At 42.5% G+C, this 19,741-nt stretch overlaps 1 protein-coding gene across 1 annotated transcript in view; it reads left to right on the plus strand.

Annotated features, from left to right (window-relative positions):
- Positions 1-19,741, plus strand: part of LOC149366789 (uncharacterized) — a 126,261-nt gene that overhangs the window by 80,915 nt on the left and 25,605 nt on the right. The window contains exons 15-20 of the mRNA XM_089571796.1: positions 4,501-4,606; positions 9,377-9,510; positions 11,018-11,193; positions 15,151-15,238; positions 16,080-16,156; positions 18,348-18,384. Coding sequence (XP_089427922.1) covers positions 4,501-4,606; positions 9,377-9,510; positions 11,018-11,193; positions 15,151-15,238; positions 16,080-16,156; positions 18,348-18,384 — 618 coding nt within the window. The remainder of the gene's footprint in view (positions 1-4,500; positions 4,607-9,376; positions 9,511-11,017; positions 11,194-15,150; positions 15,239-16,079; positions 16,157-18,347; positions 18,385-19,741) is intronic.

The following is a 19,741-nucleotide window of genomic DNA, read 5'->3' on the forward strand; positions in this document are numbered from 1 at the left end:
ACCACCTACTTCTACGGCGCACTGCGCAATGATACCTGTGAGACGATCGTTCATCGTTTCAACATTACGGTCGTCGTCTTCAGTTAAAACGGAAAATCTGTTCTGCAGCGAAATCCTGAATTCCTCTACTTTCCCTCCTAATGCTAACTCTTTAATACATTTCCACTTCACTAATTTCCTCCGTTCCCTTTTCAAATCTAAGCTAATACGAGACATTACCATTCTGTGGTCGCTACAACGGGACTTTCCGAGGATCTCCACATCCTCTACGATGACACGGTGAGCGCACAGTATGAAGTCTATTTCATTTTTAGTCTCACCATTGGGGTTGTTTCACGTCCACTGCCTGTTGGCTCGTTTGCGGTAGAAGGCATTTTTGATTCGTAAACTATTTCGATCTGCAAACTCTACTAATAACTCTCCCTCCCCTGCTATTCCTAGAACCTATGCCGTAGTCACCTACCGCATGGTCTCCAGCTTGCTTCTTGCGTACCTTCGCATTGAAGTCGCCCATCAGTACAGTGTACTGTGATTTTACTTTGGTCATCGCCAATTCTACGTCTTCATAGAAGGTTTCAACGGTCTGGTCATCATGGCTTGATGTAGGCGCGTAGGCCTGCACCGTCTTCCACTTATGCCTCTTATTAAGCCTAATTACGATAGCTGCCATCGTCTTGTTAATACTATAAAACTCCTGTATGTTGACAGCTAAATCCCGATTGATGAGGAATCCCACGCCTAGTTCTCGTCTGTCTGCTAATCTACGATAGCACAGTACGTGCCCGTCCTTTATTTTTTTTATTCAAATACCCTCAGGGCCCGTGTGGGCATTACATAGGGGGGGGGGGGAAATAACAGTGAAAAAAATGAAACAGTATAAAAACTGCAATGACTACAAAGGTAGCAGCTGCGTACACCATCACGAACTACACATAAACCACTGTAAACATACTTGTTCATCTGACTGCGGTTTTTCACAATACATACACAATATGGAAGGGCCAACATTACAACTCGAGGTAGCGTGTCAGAAAGACTTCAAATTTGTCGGGATCTTTGAGAGATGCAACGGTGCGAGGGAGCTGATTCCACTGACGGATGGCGAGGAGGAGAGGCGAGTGAAAAAAGAGATTGGTTCGGGCAAAGATAGGTTCTACTTTCATTTCGTGATCAAAGCGTGGAAAAATGTGACGGGCCGGTGTGATATGGCACATAGCAAAGGAAGAATGACTATCATTTATCTTGTGAAAAAAGGATAGAAGTGAAAACATTCTCCGGATTTCGAGCAAAGGCAAGTGCAGGTCCTTTTTTATTTCTGTTACACTCGATGTTCGCCAATAGTTCTGGGATATAAACCGGCCGGCTTTATTTTGTAAGGACTCTAGTTTCGCTACCAAGTATGTTTGATTTGGATTCCGTATCAAGGAGGCGTATTCCACTTTCGAGCGCACTAACGAATTGTACGCCAAGAGCTTTGTGTTAGAGTTTGCTAAACGAAGGTTTCGTCTGAGGAAGCCAAGAGTTTTTGATGCCTTGTTAATAATTGCATCTATGTGACGGTTCCACGACAGGTCGGATGCTAAGTGAACCCCTAAGTACTTGATGGTGGGTACTGATTCTATGGGCACATTGTTCAGGGTGTAATGGCATGGTAAAGGGCTAGAGGTTGTGGTAAATGTGATTGCTTTTGTTTTTGATGTGTTAATTTTCATTTGCCATTGCATGCACCAGTCATTAATCTTGTTAATATCTGACTGTAGATAATTGGTGTCAGAAGAATCATCTATCTGCCTGTATATTACGCAGTCGTCTGCAAATAATCTCACTCTAGAATCCAGGTTGTTACCTAATTCGTTAATACAAACTAAAAATAAAATAGGTCCGAGTACAGACCCTTGTGGTACTCCAGATTTAACGTGAGATAGCGATGATGAATGACCATTTACAGAGACTGATTGGAGGCGATTGGTCAAGAAACTTGTGATCCATAGGATAAGCTTCTAATTTATGTTAAGATTATCAAGATTTTTTATTAAACGTATGTGAGGGACTTTATCGAAAGCTTTCGCAAAATCTACAAAGACAGCATCTATTTTTGACTGAGCATAAACAGCATAATGAAGTTCAGTAACTAACTCAAACAGTTGAGTCTCACACGACCTACCGTTTAAGAAACCGTGCTGATTACGAAAAAAGAAATCTTGCTTCGTCAGATAGCCTATGATAGCAGATGAAATTGTATGTTCTAACAATTTGCAGATGGTGCTAGTTAACGAGGTGGGTCTGTAATTTTATAGATTAGAAGCATCGCCGGATTTAAAACGGGAATGACGCGAGCAATTTTCCAGTCGTTTGGGGCACAGCCCGTATCAATTGACTGCTGAAAAATAGCGACTAGGATGTGGCTTAACTCAGGCTTTGTTAATTTCAGTAGTTTAGGGCATATTCCATCGGGACCGGGAGCCGAGTTAGCGGGGAGACGGTCGATGGCGCAGGATACGCCTTCTGACGTGACAGTTATGTCAGGCATTGTGGAATGTAGCCTTTGGAAATGCAGATCTAATGGCAAGGGGCTCTCATCAGTAAACACTGAGCAGAAAAACTTGTTGAATTCTGCTGCCATCTCAGCTGTTGTAAGGGGCTTTCTTTCTCTAGTCATTGGTGCTAAGGCCTTTGAACTATAATTTGGATTAACAACCCGCCAAAATTTTTGGGGATTGTTTTTTAACATGTTTGAAAGATTGCTATTATAAAACTTGCCCTTCGCGGTTTTAATTTCAGTTTTACAAAGCTGCGCATGCGTGCGGTAGTTACTCCAGTCTTGTTCAGATGCTGATAGTTTAGCTTTTGCGTACAATCGCTTTTTTTATTTATACATCGTTTAACGCTCCACGTGAACCATGTGCTTTCTGTGGACGTGGTGACGTTGATTTTAGGCACATACTTATCTTTAAGCAAAATTAGTTGATCCCTAACAAGAGACTAGCTGTCATTTATATTCCGCGAATTGAAGAAAGGAAAAAAGTCGACAGAGAAAAATGACAGTTCATTCAGGAGCATGTCAACATTTGCTCTGGTGTAAACAAATATAACTTTTTTTCTTTCTTTTTCTGGCTTATTCATAGTTACCATGAAATCGCATTGCAAAATTTTGTAATCACTGACACCGTCTTGGACATTCACGGATGTCCTGTCTGGTTGTGTTGTCAGTGCAAGGTCCAAACGTGAATCGCCACGCGTTTGAATAGGAACCATTTGGTGCAGATCAAAGAGTAATAGGACATCTAGAAAATTCTGGCATTCGCGCTTTCTTGTGCCGTGGAGGGGACTGCATGTCTGCCAGTCAATATTCGGGTAATTGAAATCACCGGCCAGGAATATTGGTGAGCGTGGAAATTTGCTCTGTACGCAGGTTAAAGACTCATTCAGGTGTTCCGGAAATTCTTCATGCGAATCGGGGAGGGGGGGGGGGGGGCGATAGCAGACGCCAATAGCACAAGTTACAGAAGGCGATAAACACAAAGCAACCCACAGAATTTCGAGACATGATTTCGTGTCTACAACGTGCGCTTGCAAGCATTTTCTTACGGCGATTAACACCCCGCCACCGCGTGAAGCTGCGCGGTCTTTTCTAAACAATGAAAACTGGAGGACGGCACTACGCCTGGCTAGGGCTAAGCATCAGTTCGAGGCTTAGCATTAGTCATGTCATGTCTCAGTTTATGGTAAATACTGGCGAAAGATTCGGGCGAAATTTCGGGCATGAATGTGCTCCAATCTGTGTTCGAATTTTTTATTTGTGTTTTACTAACATTTATACGTTTTGTTCTCTACATAATTGATCAGATTACCGTGGAAAATCCTGTTCTTCAAGTGCGGTAGAAATGCAGTCAAAGAGCTTAGGTTTATCGTTGTCTAGTTTGTATCAATCAGAGTATGCGACATACGAATTTTATTAGAGAGTCCGCACGTAAAGAGTAACTAACTTCCAGAGCATCTCTCCTCCGGTTCAAAATTTGTGCTGTTGGCTTTTGAGCTGGCTGCAAGGATCACTGAGTAGAAGAGCATTTTTCTCATATGCAAAAAGTATTGGGCTGTGCTTGAATGCTGTTGATAGCTCACTCTTCCTTAGGTGGCACAGTCCTTATCGATGGAGGGGCGTGAGATAACGTGCCACCTCATCCATTAGGACGAATACATACTCGTATTGTGGCTGCCATTCATATTGCTTTAAAAATGGTGCGTCTCTCAGCCGAGGAAGCCTGTGTTTATTAGAAACACTTCGATGTTCTTGGTTACATCAAGAATCGAAACAAGTCCATTCAGCTGCACTATGTATCCTCTATATTAGTGCTGATGGCGCAGTTTTCAAGCACCAGTCTCTATTTTAAATAGCAAACTTAAAACATACCCTGAATTTTCCAATACAAATTTCAATTTTCCAAAATTTCCAATCCAGGTAATAAATATGCAATGAAATATTTTTCTCCCTTTGCGCAGTGAACAGAAGCCCCATTGCTGCAGACGTTGGTGTCATTATTGGAGCCGTATTGGTGGTTCTTACCCTAATTTTGGCACCGATGGCTCTAACATATTGTTACATACGGTAAGTGTTCTGTTGCTGAGCGTAAATTAGTCCAACATGCATGTTTGCGTACAAAATTATATTGCCAAGAAATTCTTCATTTCATGTTTAGAACACAGGATCGATGTAAATTTGGATGTTTTTGTCAGAACCGTGCTACTCACTACTGTTGAAAACTAAAATAAGAAGGCATTGAAAGCTTTCAAAGTAGACGGCCCAAAAAACAAGCAGTTTGGCACATTGGAATGGACATTCCCAAAACAAAGTGACGCCTTGTCTCTTTTTATAGCACTAGGGGCGAACGCTATTTCTTCAAAACAGCTTTCCTGAAATTCGCTTTGCATCGAATAATATTGCAGCGTCTGGCGGCTTTTGCTCTACGTGAAATTAACTTTTACTTTGGGCACTTTGCAAGAAAAATGAACGGCGCCAAATACTTTTAATTAAAGCGGAAAGCTGGGCTAGTTGCTGGTTAGATTGAAAGGACATAGTAGTAGCGCCTGTGTGGTCTTCTTCTATCCTGTCGTCCCTGTTTTTCACCGCTACTATTATGTACTTTCAATTAGGTTTGCTTTGCCTTCATCGCTTCCTTAAAGTTGCCGAAAAACTGTACTTAAGGGACTGCATCTAAATTTGGTGCGAGTCCTGGCCCAACGAGGTGTTTAGTGTGGGAATCATGAAACTAGAACTCGAGAAGGCCTGATACGCTTGGAAAGAAAAGTACACAAGATTGTCCGGCAGATAGCGACGCATTGCACAAATTAAAGAGGAAGATAAGAAAGTGTTTGCAGAACAGTTTTATTACCCGTTTAAGTTAGGCCTGCTTTGGGAATAGAATCAAAATGCACACTTCCAGAAGTGTCGAAGCGATGTTTGGTGGCTCTGTGTGAGCAATTTCTAAACAACCATTGTTTGCTGAGCAGAAATTTTTTGATCAGTTTTATTTTGAAGTATCATGGTGCAATTAATGCTTGCAAGCCGGGCGTGTTAATAAGAAAAAATCACTTCCCAAATCAGTTCCATGCATGGCGTATCAACTTGACATTAAATCCATTAAATCAGCTTTCAGTCTTTAAGAAAAATTCATGAAGCTGGTCATGCCGGCAGAAATTTCATGAAATAGGAAGGGGTACTGTGTGCAGGAAGTGCTCTCATGGTTGAACTTGATATTCCAAAAGGAGATTTTCTGGAAAATAAAGCAAGCATAAATAGAATACTGTTACTGATAGGATAAGCAAAATTTTAAAGTGCAAGATACTGTAAGCAAATAGGTTAACGAAAGACAATATCAAGAGAATTTCATAGTATTAGCACATAGTTTCTCCAGCCTTGCTGCCACATACCAATGCCATTCTGAGACAAGATAAGATGACATGTGTTTACAGTGCATACAGCACTCAAAACAATATCAACCTAGTAATCTACAATGTCACAGTGCTTACCATAGCTTGCACAGGTATGTTGCCTTCGGGTAGCAAAGGTCTGAAAAAAAATACAAAAATGTGAGAGCAGGCATTTTTTCTGTCTGGTTGCATGAAAAAAGAAAAACGCCACACTTAGGTTTCCCTAGATTACTGAAGTAGTAATAATGAAGATATATTTTCGGACAACAGGCTATGAAAGTTAGTCTCTTGTAAAGGCACAAAGAAAATCGGCAAGGGACAATTTGCAATCAGGTGTATCAGGGCTGGAAGAATTTGAAAATAGACAGTTTAACAGCTCTGCACGCATTAAGCAAGAACATCTCATTTGGAAGCTTCTTAAGAATGAGTGGAACATAACAGAGGCTGGTATTTTCCCTACATCTAATATGAACTTTTGGCCCTATAGTAGGATTGAACTCAAGAATGCAACAGTGAAAACCCCTCAAAAGAGGCCCTCCAGCTAATGACATCGACTGGTTTTCATGACGTGGTAGTTAATAACATTTCACGCAGGTGCTTGACAGCCACCTGTGATTTTACGTCAAAGAAAAAACCATGACATCTGACAAATTGGTCGATGCCACTGGATGGAAGGAATCATTTGAGGGGCATTCGCCACTGCATTCTTGAGTTGTATCAAACTATAAAAGCTGTTCACCTATCCAGAGGTGATGGGCAAGTGTGTAAGGATTGCAGTGTTCCGGTTACTGTACATATATTTCATTACTACGGTTTATGCAACGAACAGTACAATGTTAGGCGTCTGTAGCTACGAGAGCAAGTTAGTGTCTTGGACAACTCTTAAGCAGTAACCAACGGAGGTGAAAGTATTTCTTGAAATGCAATGTATTTTGCTTAACAACACTGCGAAATTAAAAAACAAGATACATCCTACTGAAAACAGCTTTGTACAAACAGCTTTGTTTGGTTGCAGGAACATTGTGTTTACAGTGCCAGACACTACAGCTACTCCCACTGTCAATCACAACCATAGTGAAGGTCTGAAAAATTCAAGTGTGAGAGTAAGAATCCTTACCAAACAGCTGCAAGCTACCTGATTTCTCAGAGATTGGGCACTAGGCTCGGTCATTGAGAAAAGTTGTTGAGAAGTAAATTTCCAGAAAAGTATTTGTTTTTACATTGCTTCGCTAGGCAGTCATCTGAAACTTGTTGAATAAGTTCGAGCATCCATCTGCCCTCATGATTCTAGTCTTCTGATTAAACGGCTTTGGCTAACAGCACAGTTAAAAAAGAATTTTTTCCCAAGAACTTGCATCCTACAAACTTTTATTCATCACTGTACAAGTACACTGCACTACAACCAGATACCCTCCACTGCGCAGAGCGAAGTAAAAGAAAGTATCGACTATATGAGAGGGAGAGACTTGCACAGTCGTTCAAACTTGCCTGTAGGCTGCTGCAGTGCTCTATCCTGCAGCTGTACTCTGCTGTATAGGTCATAAGTCAGTCACATCCATACTGAATGGCTAAGGAAATAAAATATGAGAGAGCAACCTGTACTGCACTTTGTCAACATAACGTTTGACCTCGTGATAGAGCAAAACACGGCCTATGTCGAAACAAACCTGCCCACAAGGTTCGGTGATGAAGCCCACAGCCAGCGCTAAGAACATATCTGATGATCCACAGCTTCACAGAAGTAAGAAACAGGTCTGCTGATAGTCCAGGGACATGTATCTCTAGGTGTGCCATATATGAACCTGCTATCTTGCTCAGCACTGAGTCCTATGGGCATGGACAGGTTTGACAAAGCTGCACCAAAGCACTGCATGGTCGCATTGCAGTCAGTAAGCAGCGATAAGGAAATAGGCGAATAACGTTTGACTGAAGTTCACAAATAACACTTCAGCTTTCCAAACAATGCTACTGCAGAGTATAGATTACTGTGCACTAGATGGTTGAAAAACATCCATTTGGCAAGCCTAACATTGAAACAAGTCGGTAAGCTATGAAGGTAGATGAATTTTACATTATTCTAAACTTAACTGCACTTTCCGTGACATGTCATCATGGAATCACTGCACAACACACACTGTTCTGACAGTATTCTTTTGATCCGTTGTTATATCGCAATTATAAACCTACGTACAACTGCCTGAAGATTCATACCATGCATCACACATCATGTCAACTTTTTCCGTAGTGTAGAGTAAAAGGCTGGCGCGATGCACTGGCTTAAAGAGCTTTGTGCTAGTCTCGCGAACTCGGGCAAACATTTTTGCGGTAGCTATCGCATCGTACTTGTAACTTCTGCACCAGCGCTAACAGGTTGTGCAACAGAGTATAATATGTTACAGCGTTTTGCTCATCCGACAACAACCTCCTCGAAATAATCTTCAAGCACATTTACTTACTTCCAAGTTATAACGCCAGGCCCCTTCTTTCATTCAAAGCAACAGGGTGTACGGTGCAATACAACATTGGAGCTTTTTCACGGGAGCTTCGGGTACAGAAGGAAGTCTTGTCGAGCGCATAGGTGGTAAACCACATTTATAGCAGAGCAAAGTAACCACGGAAAAAACAAACGGCGTACTGTAGCAAAAACAGGCTGAAAAAAGCACGACCTGACAAAAAACTATGCAAATACCGTGGCAGAACTGGTGGCTGACGGATTGCATTGGATCAACTTTAAGACCTGTCACTCTGCTGCGGCCTCTGGTAGGAGTTTAGTTATCATTTAAGGCCGCATGCGAGGCTCGGTTACCTCAGTGGATTGCTGGAGGAGAATAGGCACTGGTGGCAGAAAGTCACGCAGTTAGTTTAATTCAGGTTCTTTTGTATCAGCAGAATTTTTGAGTGATCCTAATTGATTAATCCAGATGATAAACTAATTGCCGGTATTTAAATTTGATCAGCTGAGTTTTGTCATTTGAAAAATATAATTTCTTTTAAACTTTTTTTATGCGCAGAAAAACAAAATATGTATGTGATTTAGTAAGTTCAAATCCCCAGAGGGATAATCAAGGATACCCATCAGACATCCATCCGTGGATATTCGCCAACCATTCGTTAACAAATGTCCTCGGACATACTCCGAATCTCTTATGCATATATCTGGATACGGACGTCCTTAAGAATGCCCTATGGACATCCCCACCTTGCACTGGCGATTCGGATCTTAATCGTACGTACCACAAATATCCGTGCTTGACTGGGTGGGTAGCAATGTAGGCATACTGCAAGCTTTTTCCGAGAATACAAGTCCCGTAAACTTTTGAGAACGATGTTGCGCGAACTTACACAGTTTGATATTCATGCAAGAGTAGTCGTTACATTGAAATGAAATTTTATTGTTATTGCACTTTTGTCAAAAACTGCACAATGGGACTTCTATTCTATTTTTCAGAAAGCGGCAAGCCATTGCGTACCGCTCAAATGGTCCCACGAAGCGAAGCTTGAAGGACAGACTTTCCGTTGCGTACCGGTCCGATGGTCCCACCAAGCGAAGCCCGAAGGAACAACTTTCTAGGCTTTCAAAGTGTGCGTCACAGTACCTTGGCATTTCAAACCACATATGCACCTTTATTTCTATAATTCTGCCGCTCCAAGATACTCTGAGACAAGAAATATAGCCAGACTTTAGTTGTAGAACCCTTATATTTAATGCATGTTATATGGAGTAAGAGTGGAGGCTCGACATGTTGAATTTCATTGATGGATGTCGTTGAGATGCTTTTACTTTAAAGAAGGTTGTTTCTCTTAATTTACTACCCCGTTCTCGGGTTTTTCTTTGTTCATTATTCATATGATTTTCTGAAGGCTTTATAAATTTGATTATGAGTTCTTCTATGACTTTCGTGGGACATTTACTTTGTGTGTTAGCAACCGACGGATTTACGGGTGGGAAAACTGTGCATAAAGATCTTTCCACCTGTTGATTCAGTGGCGCTGATCGAGGGCGGGTTGTTTTATTGTTGTGAACGGCAGTGCATCGTAGCGTCTGAGATCCACGTCAAAAATATAATTGGTTTAGTTTATTGGGGTTTAACGTCCCAATGCGACTCAGTCTACGAGGGACGTACTGAACGGCTCCGGAAATTTTGACCGCCTGGGGTTCTTTAACGTGCACTGACATCGCACAGTACATTGGCCTCTAGAATTTCGCCCTCGTCGAAATTCAGCCGCCGCGGCCATGATCAAACCCGCGTCTTTCGGGTCATCAGCCGAGCGCCCTAACCACGGAGCCACCACGGCGGGGCCCAAAAATATGCATCGAAGCATGCACTCTAGATACCAAATCTGCTATTGATAACAGCAGCCGTATTTTGTATTTTGCTCTTTTATAGTTTATAAGAGCTCCCTTTACGGTGAAAGTGGTCTGTTTTTTTAATCCATGACAGGGTCCACAACTGATATGGGGAAACTTCTATTTGTTCTGAATGTCCCTTAAGTAGGTGCAGCGGAACGAAATGCGAGGCTGTCTGCGTAAACTGGTGCAAACCTTTCCTGAAGATGATGAGCGCAGTGTACGGCAATGATGGAATGGACTTGTGCTTCCTCCCAGCTGTGACTTTTGTCTAAAGTATTGTTTGCATTATAGGCTGGAATCTTGCAGGCCGGTCACACACTGTCCTCTCAGTGCAGCACTTGTTTTCTCTCTAGAACTTTAGCGCAATTGGCAGTGCGAAATTGACGCAATATTTACTGGCAGATAGCCGTGGCTGCGTCTATGTTGTGGTTAATGGAGGCCTGAAGTTATGTGTATGTTAATATCTTACGAGTGGAAATGCTCCAAGAGAGGGGCAAAAGAACACTGCCGAAGTGTAATAATATTTGCTCGGACTCCTGCCTTTTGTGCAGCGTGCAGAATTGAAGAGCAGTATGGTGACTACAGTGGTGCAAAGCTGGAAATTGAGCGTAGTATAGGGGAATTGTAATACTTGAAAGCAGCTTGTTATGAAGTTGCCAATTTACTGAATGCGACATCAACATTGAGAAGTTCAGGACGCTGCCTTGACGTTGGCGCACCTTTTCTTTTCTTGTTCAGTGGAAGATAACCGCATGTTCGAGCCACGAGTGACACTGAAGGTGGACAGCAGCGAATATCTAGAGATGGCCGCAACTTCTAAGGGAGGCCTGCCATCGAAGCCCGTGCCCGTGAGGCATCTCCAGGACCACGTCATACACGGCCAGGCACACGGCGTGCTCAAAGAGGAGTACAAGGTGAGGATGCACTTCGAACCCTCATTGTTATCTTTTATTGTTGAATGTGGTAATATTATTACTTTTGGGTGTTCTTTTAAAATTCGCCTTTTGTAACCCTCGAATGACTAGGCAGTGTAACTGCCTGCAGTATTTGAACAGATTATAAATAAAGGCATTGAAATTTGAACAGTAAAGCTGAGGTTTGTTAAGTTTTCTTCTGGTACCAGTCGGCAGCCCCAGTCGGCCGAATAAATGCTTGAGTCTTCAAGCAGTTATAACCCACATAAATGGACATATGTAACATAATTCGATGGTGGCGCTTGTGAACACTGTCAAGGTTAGGGTTACAGTACTCATAAATACCCACGAAATCGGGAGATTTGGCATCTGTCACCCTAGCATGGTTGGTAGAGCAGCGGACGTGAAATTCGGGAGTCGTGGTTTCGTATCCCACCAGCGGCATGTGGTTGTTTCTTCTTCTGCTTTCAGTCAATTATCTTCAAATAATTACCCGAATAATATCCCACTGACGAACACAACAACAAGAAAATCTTCTCTGCTCCTTGCTTTCGGCGTTTCTTGGCTTCCGTAATGCATAATTCGCCTTACTCTCTAGTGGAAAGGGAAAGGAACGCAGACCAATGATTGCGAGCAAGATTACCGCGCGGAATCCGGAATCTCTAACATTTTTAAACGCAACCTTTGGTCGCCGTTTGTTTCCAACTTTCTACCCGGCGGGACCAGATGTCGTCAATCTTATATTTCATTTACTCTCCTTAGCCCTATATCCAGCGATGCCGTTACTTTTTCGCATGATGAAGTGTGAACAGATAACTTCACACTTAACTCAAATTTGTAAAATTTTGAGGATCGTGCACGTGTCAAGCATGCTGGATCATTAAGGAATTTTGAGCCGTCTTCTTTGCTTGTGTATAATTTTGCACACTCAGCGACTGTTTTCACAGTCTGGCTGTAAAGTTGTGCCTCCATCTCTTAACGCGGGAAGAAAGGCTCTCCTGCACAATATTCCTAGGAGAGACTGGTTAATTCCGCAAACACCTGTTTGGATCTCCCGCTTTTTGAGCGCTGTAAATATTGGGCATTATTGATAGATTGTGAATGATTTATCTGCTTGTGCACGGTAAGACTCTGCATGACAAAGAAATCCTCAAATATTTGAAGAATATTACAGCTCACACCCATCTCCATCATAACCATGCAAGTAAAACACTTGAAACTGAAGCTATCAGCACAGTGACCAAAGGTGGTCCCCAGAACATTGTAATTGCGTAATTAGAGAGGCGTTTATTAGCTGCAATGCTATAGCAGTGTCTAAAAATTTAAAAACCTTGATGATGATGTGCTTGTGTACAAGGAAGAAAGGATTTTCGCCTAGATATCACTCCCTGTTTAAGAAATATCTAATCAGCGTGTTTCTGGTCTTCCTATGTTTCTTTTATTTGCCTCAGATTTTCTTTATCCCCTCCAACCCTAGACATTGTTACACCCCCCCCCCCCTTTTGCTTTCAGAAAGGCGCCTTGAAATCCATGTTTTTAGCAGATAATATTTGTAACTTTTTATTTTGTGTTCTGTCACTGTATCTGGCGGTCACTAAACTCGTACTTGGCCCATGTAGAAGGCCTATTTCAACTAATGCGCATAACGGCGCTACTGTCATACAGTACTGCACAGACTTGCCTGAGCGCGAGGATGGAGCACTGAGGCGTCCAGTATTTTCCCGAGTTGCCAGGAGCTCGCACAAGAACTTCATTATGCATTCTGTTTTGATTCTGCCTTGTTGCTGATGCTTCAATAGAGTTTACTGAGCCGGGCGGGCAACGCGATAGCTGTCACAGATGCCCGCTGCAGCTTGCTGTTTATGCACTCCCCAACAGTGCGTGGAGCACTTCATTCGTGCATTTGGTCGACAGGATGTGAATAGAAACCGAGTTATTTTTTTCGAATCGCAAATCAATATTTTATGTTGCATACACTGAGCATGAAAACATTAACACAAGTTATGAATGAGAGCCCGCGCTGATCAACCGAAATACAAGGCACTGCGGGTCCTTGAAAGCACTGAAAGCAAGGATGGCTGGGTGTGTCCTACGTAATACTGAAACATAAATGAGAGGACAGCATAAATGAAAAGGTAACCTTAACAATTAACCTCATTTCATTGCTGCTCTTTTTTTCCCCTTTGTTCCCCTCCCCAAGTGTAGGGTAGCCTACCTACTTTTCCGCCCATTTCTCTCTCTCTCTAAAATTTGTGAAAATTCCTTCCCTCAGAAAGAGCTCGCTTCACAAGCTGCCAGGTCAAGCTTGAGATATAGCCTCATCCTTGCTTGAATATGCACATTGTTTTTTGAGAGATGTCAATGTTCAGTTCGAAATGTGTATAAACAACCCACAGGCATTCTTATCATGGCAAGCACGCCATTTCAGCGTCTGATAAACTGCCAATGACGATAGAACTCTGATTGAAAAAGAAGGCATCGCTTGAAAAACGAGCGATAGCTTCCCTTTGTAGCCGTATGGCTGCACTTGGGCGCATGCAAACGACTAATTACTTCGTTACTGCATGACACTGCTTATTTTGAAGCAGCGGTGGCCAAACTGCAACGCACAAGCCAAATGCGGCTCCTCTTGGGTCCAAGTGCGGCTTTTGACTCTGGCATCTGTAACCACCCACCCTCCTTCCATTTCTGCCGCCAAAGACGTTTCCCTAATCTTCTATTGTCGGAGACAGCTCAAGAACTAAACGGATTTTCCTGTAAAAGGACTTCAATCCAGCCAATGGCGTCGGCCAGTTCTCATGACCCCGCTCGCATGACAATGCAGGGAGTGGCACGACAAGGGGTCTATCCTCCACCATGGAAGAAGGGGACTATCTCCTTTCATCTGCCACTCCCTGAGTTGTCATGCTAGTAGGGTCATAAGAACCATCCAACGCCATTGGCTGAAGGGGGTCCTTTGACGTGGAAAAGCCACTTCGTTGCTGAGTTGTAAAGAGCGGAGGCAATTTGCGATCACTGCATGAATGGCATTCAGTGTTACCATCAACTTTGAGCTAAAAATAAAACGAAATTGCTCTCCCTAGTTTATATTGCAGCTCTTCACTAAAGATATTAAATTATTATGGATGTTTGCATATATATGCCTCTCTGGCCACCCCTGCTCTGAAGACTAACCAAGACTGAAAACAGTGTTACCAGTCCAAACATCTCTCACGGGCGCAGAAAGTGCCGGTTTTGTGAACGGCTGTTGCATACCTTATACTCCTGCATACCTTATACTCCTGCATTACAATAATAGGCCATGACTGGTGATCTCAGTGCCAATGTACTTCCTCGAGAGGATCATCTCGTGTAGCCGTTTCCTCTGCTACCCGTAGCTACTAGCTTATGCCAGTTTGTTTTTCCCCACAATGTCATGGTCCGATACCGGCACATGTAATGCAAGAGATCATGGTCATGTGTCAGGATAAGAAAGTGGATCCTAAAGGTAGGAAATCATGTGGGACAAGTAGGAATCAGTTAAAATCAGTTTACTGAATTTATTGGGCTATAATTACGTCAGCTGCCTGGATAGCAATAATTACATTCTCTTTTCAAGGCGCCTTTCTGAAAGCAAAAGGGGGGGGGGGTGTAACAATGTCTAGGGTTGGAGGGGATAAAGAAAATCTGAGGCAAATAAAAGAAACATAGGAAGACCAGAAACACGCTGATTAGATATTTCTTAAACAGGGAGTGATATCTAGGCGAAAATCCTTTCTTCCTTGTACACAAGCACATCATCATCAAGGTTTTTAAATTGTTTCGCGCTGTTCCCTCCCACGATGTCTTAGGAGGTACTCTTGTCTGACGGTGAACTCAAAATATCTAATGATAATGAAGTTCATGCCACTTCACAGTTAGCTTTTAAATGATTACAATGTGAAAGCTGCTACTTCAAAAAAATGCTCGCAATTCCAGACAGCACCAAAGGGCCAACTTTACCCATGGGATATCGCGATGAAACCAAAAAACAAGTACAAGAACCGCTACGCAAAGATCCTGCCATGTAAGTGGTGCTTGTTTCTGCAGATAAGTGGGTTGGTTTGACAAAATACTCTTTCAAAGTGTCACTCACACCTGCGGTACTGATTTTAATGAAGAGGACATTAGTAATGCCATTGTGAAATGATGCTTATTCCCATTCAGCTGTTTCCTGTATGTCAAAAGCTGACAGAAAGATAGAATATCAAAAAATACAACAATCGTTCGATAGATTTTTTTTCACTGGCCACAAAGGTTCACATGTAGACGGAACAAGTTAGTACGAGAAGGTCACGAGTTTCTTAGGGACACTGATCCGCCGACACGGCAGATGACCTTATTACAGAACCATGGTTTACGGGCAGACATTTTTTCCTTAGGAATGCGTCTGTCGGATTAGTTGAGTAAATGGGGGGAGTTGCAAATATAGATAATATAGCATTATTTCCTTCTCCTCGAAAGAATACAGTAAAAAAAATGATTCCTCTTCTGTACGCGCTGGATTTGTAAAGGATAATAAAAACTTGATCATTTTCATGTTCCGCGAGCGTGGTTCCGGTGTGAAAGGTCTCAAACTCCACTTACAGTAGTATATCCTCCAAATGAAAGGGTGCGTCACAGTTGCCAGCATTACACGTGTTTTGAAGTACTGCCCTAGCGTTATGAGAAATCTCGATAACAGTGAAGTTTTTTTCATTACGTTCTCAATAAACTTAATCTGAAGACGCTGATGCAGCGAAGCAAAAAATTTCCATAGCTACCATGGGAGTTATTGAGGAGAATTCATAATGCTTGGAAGGAATTTCCTCGGTGCTGTAGACGGCGTGTCAAGGTATTAATGTCATTCCTTCGTTCTTTTATTACAGATGACCATTCAAGGGTGATACTTGCTCCGTTGCGTGGTTTTGATGCTGCGGATTATATAAATGCTAGTTATGTTCCGGTGAGCATCATTTTGCCTAACTAGGATATGTGCATGGTAGTCAAGCTACCCGATTAAACCAGCCAGTACGTTGGGCATGAAGAGCACGAGGAAAAAGAGTGCTTAATGAGTGAACCAATGATCTGAAGATTATTATGTTCAGATCATTATAAAATTTATATAAAATTTATATGCCATCGTTAGAACACACTGCCCTCAAGCATGCATCATCATAAAATGGCAAAAATCCAGCGGCCTGTGTACTGTGAGATGTCAGTGCACGTTAAACAGTCTAATGTGGCCGAAATTTCCAGAGCCTTCCACCAAGGCATCCTTCATAGCCTGAGTCGCCTTGGGCGCTAAACTGCTATAAACCATAAACCAAAACCATAAAAAGTGCTTTGATGTGTTCTTTTAATGTGATCTTAGTCATGCCAGCTTTGCACTTTTTTAAGACCCTCTCCGTGCAGGTACATGCTCTTTTTGACGTGGTCATATTTCTTAAGAATTCGTGTGAGCTATTGTGAACAGTGCACTCATTGATTCCTTCGCAGCTGTGAATGTACAGATTTTTTCTGCAGTTATCACGTTATAGCTAAAACCATTAAAGTCATTACCAAGTGCGAAGGAGTTGAAATCGAATTTTTTGTACAATCTCACGTTTGAAGGACCAGAAATTTAGGGTTTTCGAAAGTGCCTTTCAAAGTATACGAAGGTTATACGAAGGTTTGTATACGAAGTATACGAAGCCCGCCGCGGTGGCTCAGTGGTTATGGTGCTCGGCTGCTGACCCGTAAGACGCGGGTTCGATCCCGGCCGCGGCGGTTGAATTTCTTTGGAGGAGAAATTCTAGAGGCCCGTGTACTGTGCGATGTCAGTGCACGTTAGAGAACCCCAGGTGGTCGAAATTTCCGGAGCCCTCCACTACGGCGTCTCTCATAGCCTTAGTTGCTTTGGGACGTTAAACCCCATAAACCAAACCAAACCGAAGGTTAAAGTACCTCTTGTCTTCCTGGAGTGCATATCGCAGGATTTTAAAAGAGAAATTTTATTAAGGATGTTAATGGCGCGCGCAACCGACGCGAGCAAATCGTTAAGTTCATGAGGGTAAAGGGCATGTTAGCCAAGGACGTGGAAGCTTATCGAAGCAGCGATACTCAGTGTATCAGCTAGTGTGCACAGTCTCTGCGGCGGGGCAGCTAAGCGTGCCTGTCTGCCATCGTTCTCAATACTGTACATACACTCTAAACAGAAAGGTGTTAAAGAAAGAGCAATCTGTCTTCTAGTGCGCACCCTTTTATAAAAGAATGTGGGCTAGAGGGCAGCTTACTTCCATTTTAATATAGTCGGTGTATTCATGTTCATTGTGTGTTTAGATAGCGGTTGTCACCCAAGGAGTATTTTCGGAGTATTTCCTCTTGTCTCAAGAGAAAAGGGTACGCATTCAAGGTGATGTCATCAGGGGGCGATTTCATTGAATTGCAGAGAGGGGGGGGGAGGCATTATTTTTTAATGTTGCACCCTAGCTCAGTAGCTCAAAAAAAATTCGCTGTAGCTTAGCTTGGTTAAGCCCGGTAATTGCGAAAGCAATATCCCTACCTACGCCATGGTACAGCTGGTAGTGTAGCTGGTGGTGGTGCTTGTGGTTAGACTTGTGGTGATGCACCGGTTATACAATCCAAAGCAATCCAATCGACTCCTATCCAATCCAATTCAATGTAATCTACTGTAATCTAATGTAATCTAATCCAATCCAATTCAATCCACTCCAATCCAGTCCAGTCCAATCTAATCCAATCCAGTAAAATGTAATCCAGTCTATTCCAATCTAATCCAATCCAGTAAAATGTAATCCAGTCTATTCCAATCTAATCCAATTCAAAACAATCCAAACCAATCCATTCCAATCCAATCCATTCAAATGAAATCCAATCCAATCCGCTCCTATCCAATCCAATGCAATCTAATGTAATCCAATCTAATCCAATGTAATGCAATGAAGGTCAAATGAAGGTCAATGGTGGTCACCGCCGCGCCACGATGGTGGTCACCCCGCAAAGTGCAAGTAGTATTGCTTTCGCAATAAAAGTAATATAGGTAATTGGTGACTTTTACGTAGTCTGCTGCCTTGTGTTAAGAGATGTTGCTGGCGCACTGCTGACATCAACGTGCCAAACAGATACAATTTCCTTTCTTTTTTGTTCTATTCCAGGGATACAGGTGCCAGCGCAAGTACATCGCAACTCAAGGTAATTCTGCTTGTTTCACGAAAAACATTCCAATGCCCTCCACTGACCCTGAGAAGTCCGAGCTGGAATAAAAATAGTGTTCACTCTTTACTTCCAGGCGAAAGTGGATGCGACGATAGCCGCTTGCGCTACAGTGAAAAATATATTTTATTCACTCCTGCATCTGCTTTTCCAAAAAGTTCAATGAACGGCCTTCTCGGCAATGGTGTATTTTCAGAGAAGCTGGCACCGTATGTTAACGTGTGTAGGTCGAGCGTATTTGAAAAATATCACCCTAAGATTTATAGGGATGGACCTATACTCCATGGTGGAAGTTAACCAGTACTCTATACACTATTTGAAGTTAACTTTCTTGTGACCATAAAGAGTGGCGAGTTGTGTAGGTCGAATTATGAGCTGCTATAAAGTGTGTTTTACCTAAGATTTTACATAATTTTAAAATTAGCGTTGTTGAGTTAAAAGAGCGCTTTTTTCGGCATATCATAGTCTGCAATGCAGTACATCAGAACTCAGCAAAGATGTGCTAACTAGCAGCCCGGTTAACTAATATTGAATAGTTAATTTTTTAACTGTTACTGCTGGGCTCCTTAATTATTGAAATGAGTGTAGCCCATGTTAAGTGATATCCATATTAGTGTTTAGAATTTCAAAAACGCACATACCCTCGGTGCAGTGTACCAATAAATTTGGCTACATTGTGCATAAATTCATGCGCTTTCGAGGAGCTTGTTGGCAAAGGTACCTATCCAGTGCACGTAACTCGTCAAAATAGTCGAAATTTGTCCTGCTACAGCGCCGACCAATGGTTATCGTGATTTAGAATTTCTAAACACGGATATCACCATCATCATCATCATCATCAGCCTGATTACGCCCACTGCAGGGCAAAGGCCTTTACCATGTCTCTCCAATTAACCCTGTCCTTTGCTAGTTGCCGCCACTGTATCCCCGCAAACTTCTTAATCTCATCCGCCCACCTAACTTTCTGCCGTCCCCTCCTACGTTTCCCTTCTCTTGGAATCCACTCCGCTACCCTTGAGGACCAGCGGTTATCTTGCCTTCGCATTACATGCCCTGCCCAAGCCCACTTCTTCCTCTCGATTTAAACTAGGATGTCATTAACCCGCGTTTGTTCCCTCACCCACTCCGCCCTCTTCCGATCTCTTAACGTTATACCTATCATTTTCCTTTCCATAGCTCGCTGCGTTGTTCTTAACTTAAGCTGAACCCTCTTTGTTAGACTCCATGTTATAGATATTACTAACATTATAGATATTACTATTACACGGATATAGATATTACTAACTGCGGGTTACACACCTCTCAATAATTTGGAGATCCCTAAAGTAATAGTTAA

This window comes from Amblyomma mixtum, chromosome 1 (assembly GCF_055824585.1).
Source record: "Amblyomma mixtum isolate Tamu chromosome 1, ASM5582458v1, whole genome shotgun sequence".
NCBI classification, from domain to species: Eukaryota; Metazoa; Arthropoda; class Arachnida; order Ixodida; family Ixodidae; genus Amblyomma; species Amblyomma mixtum.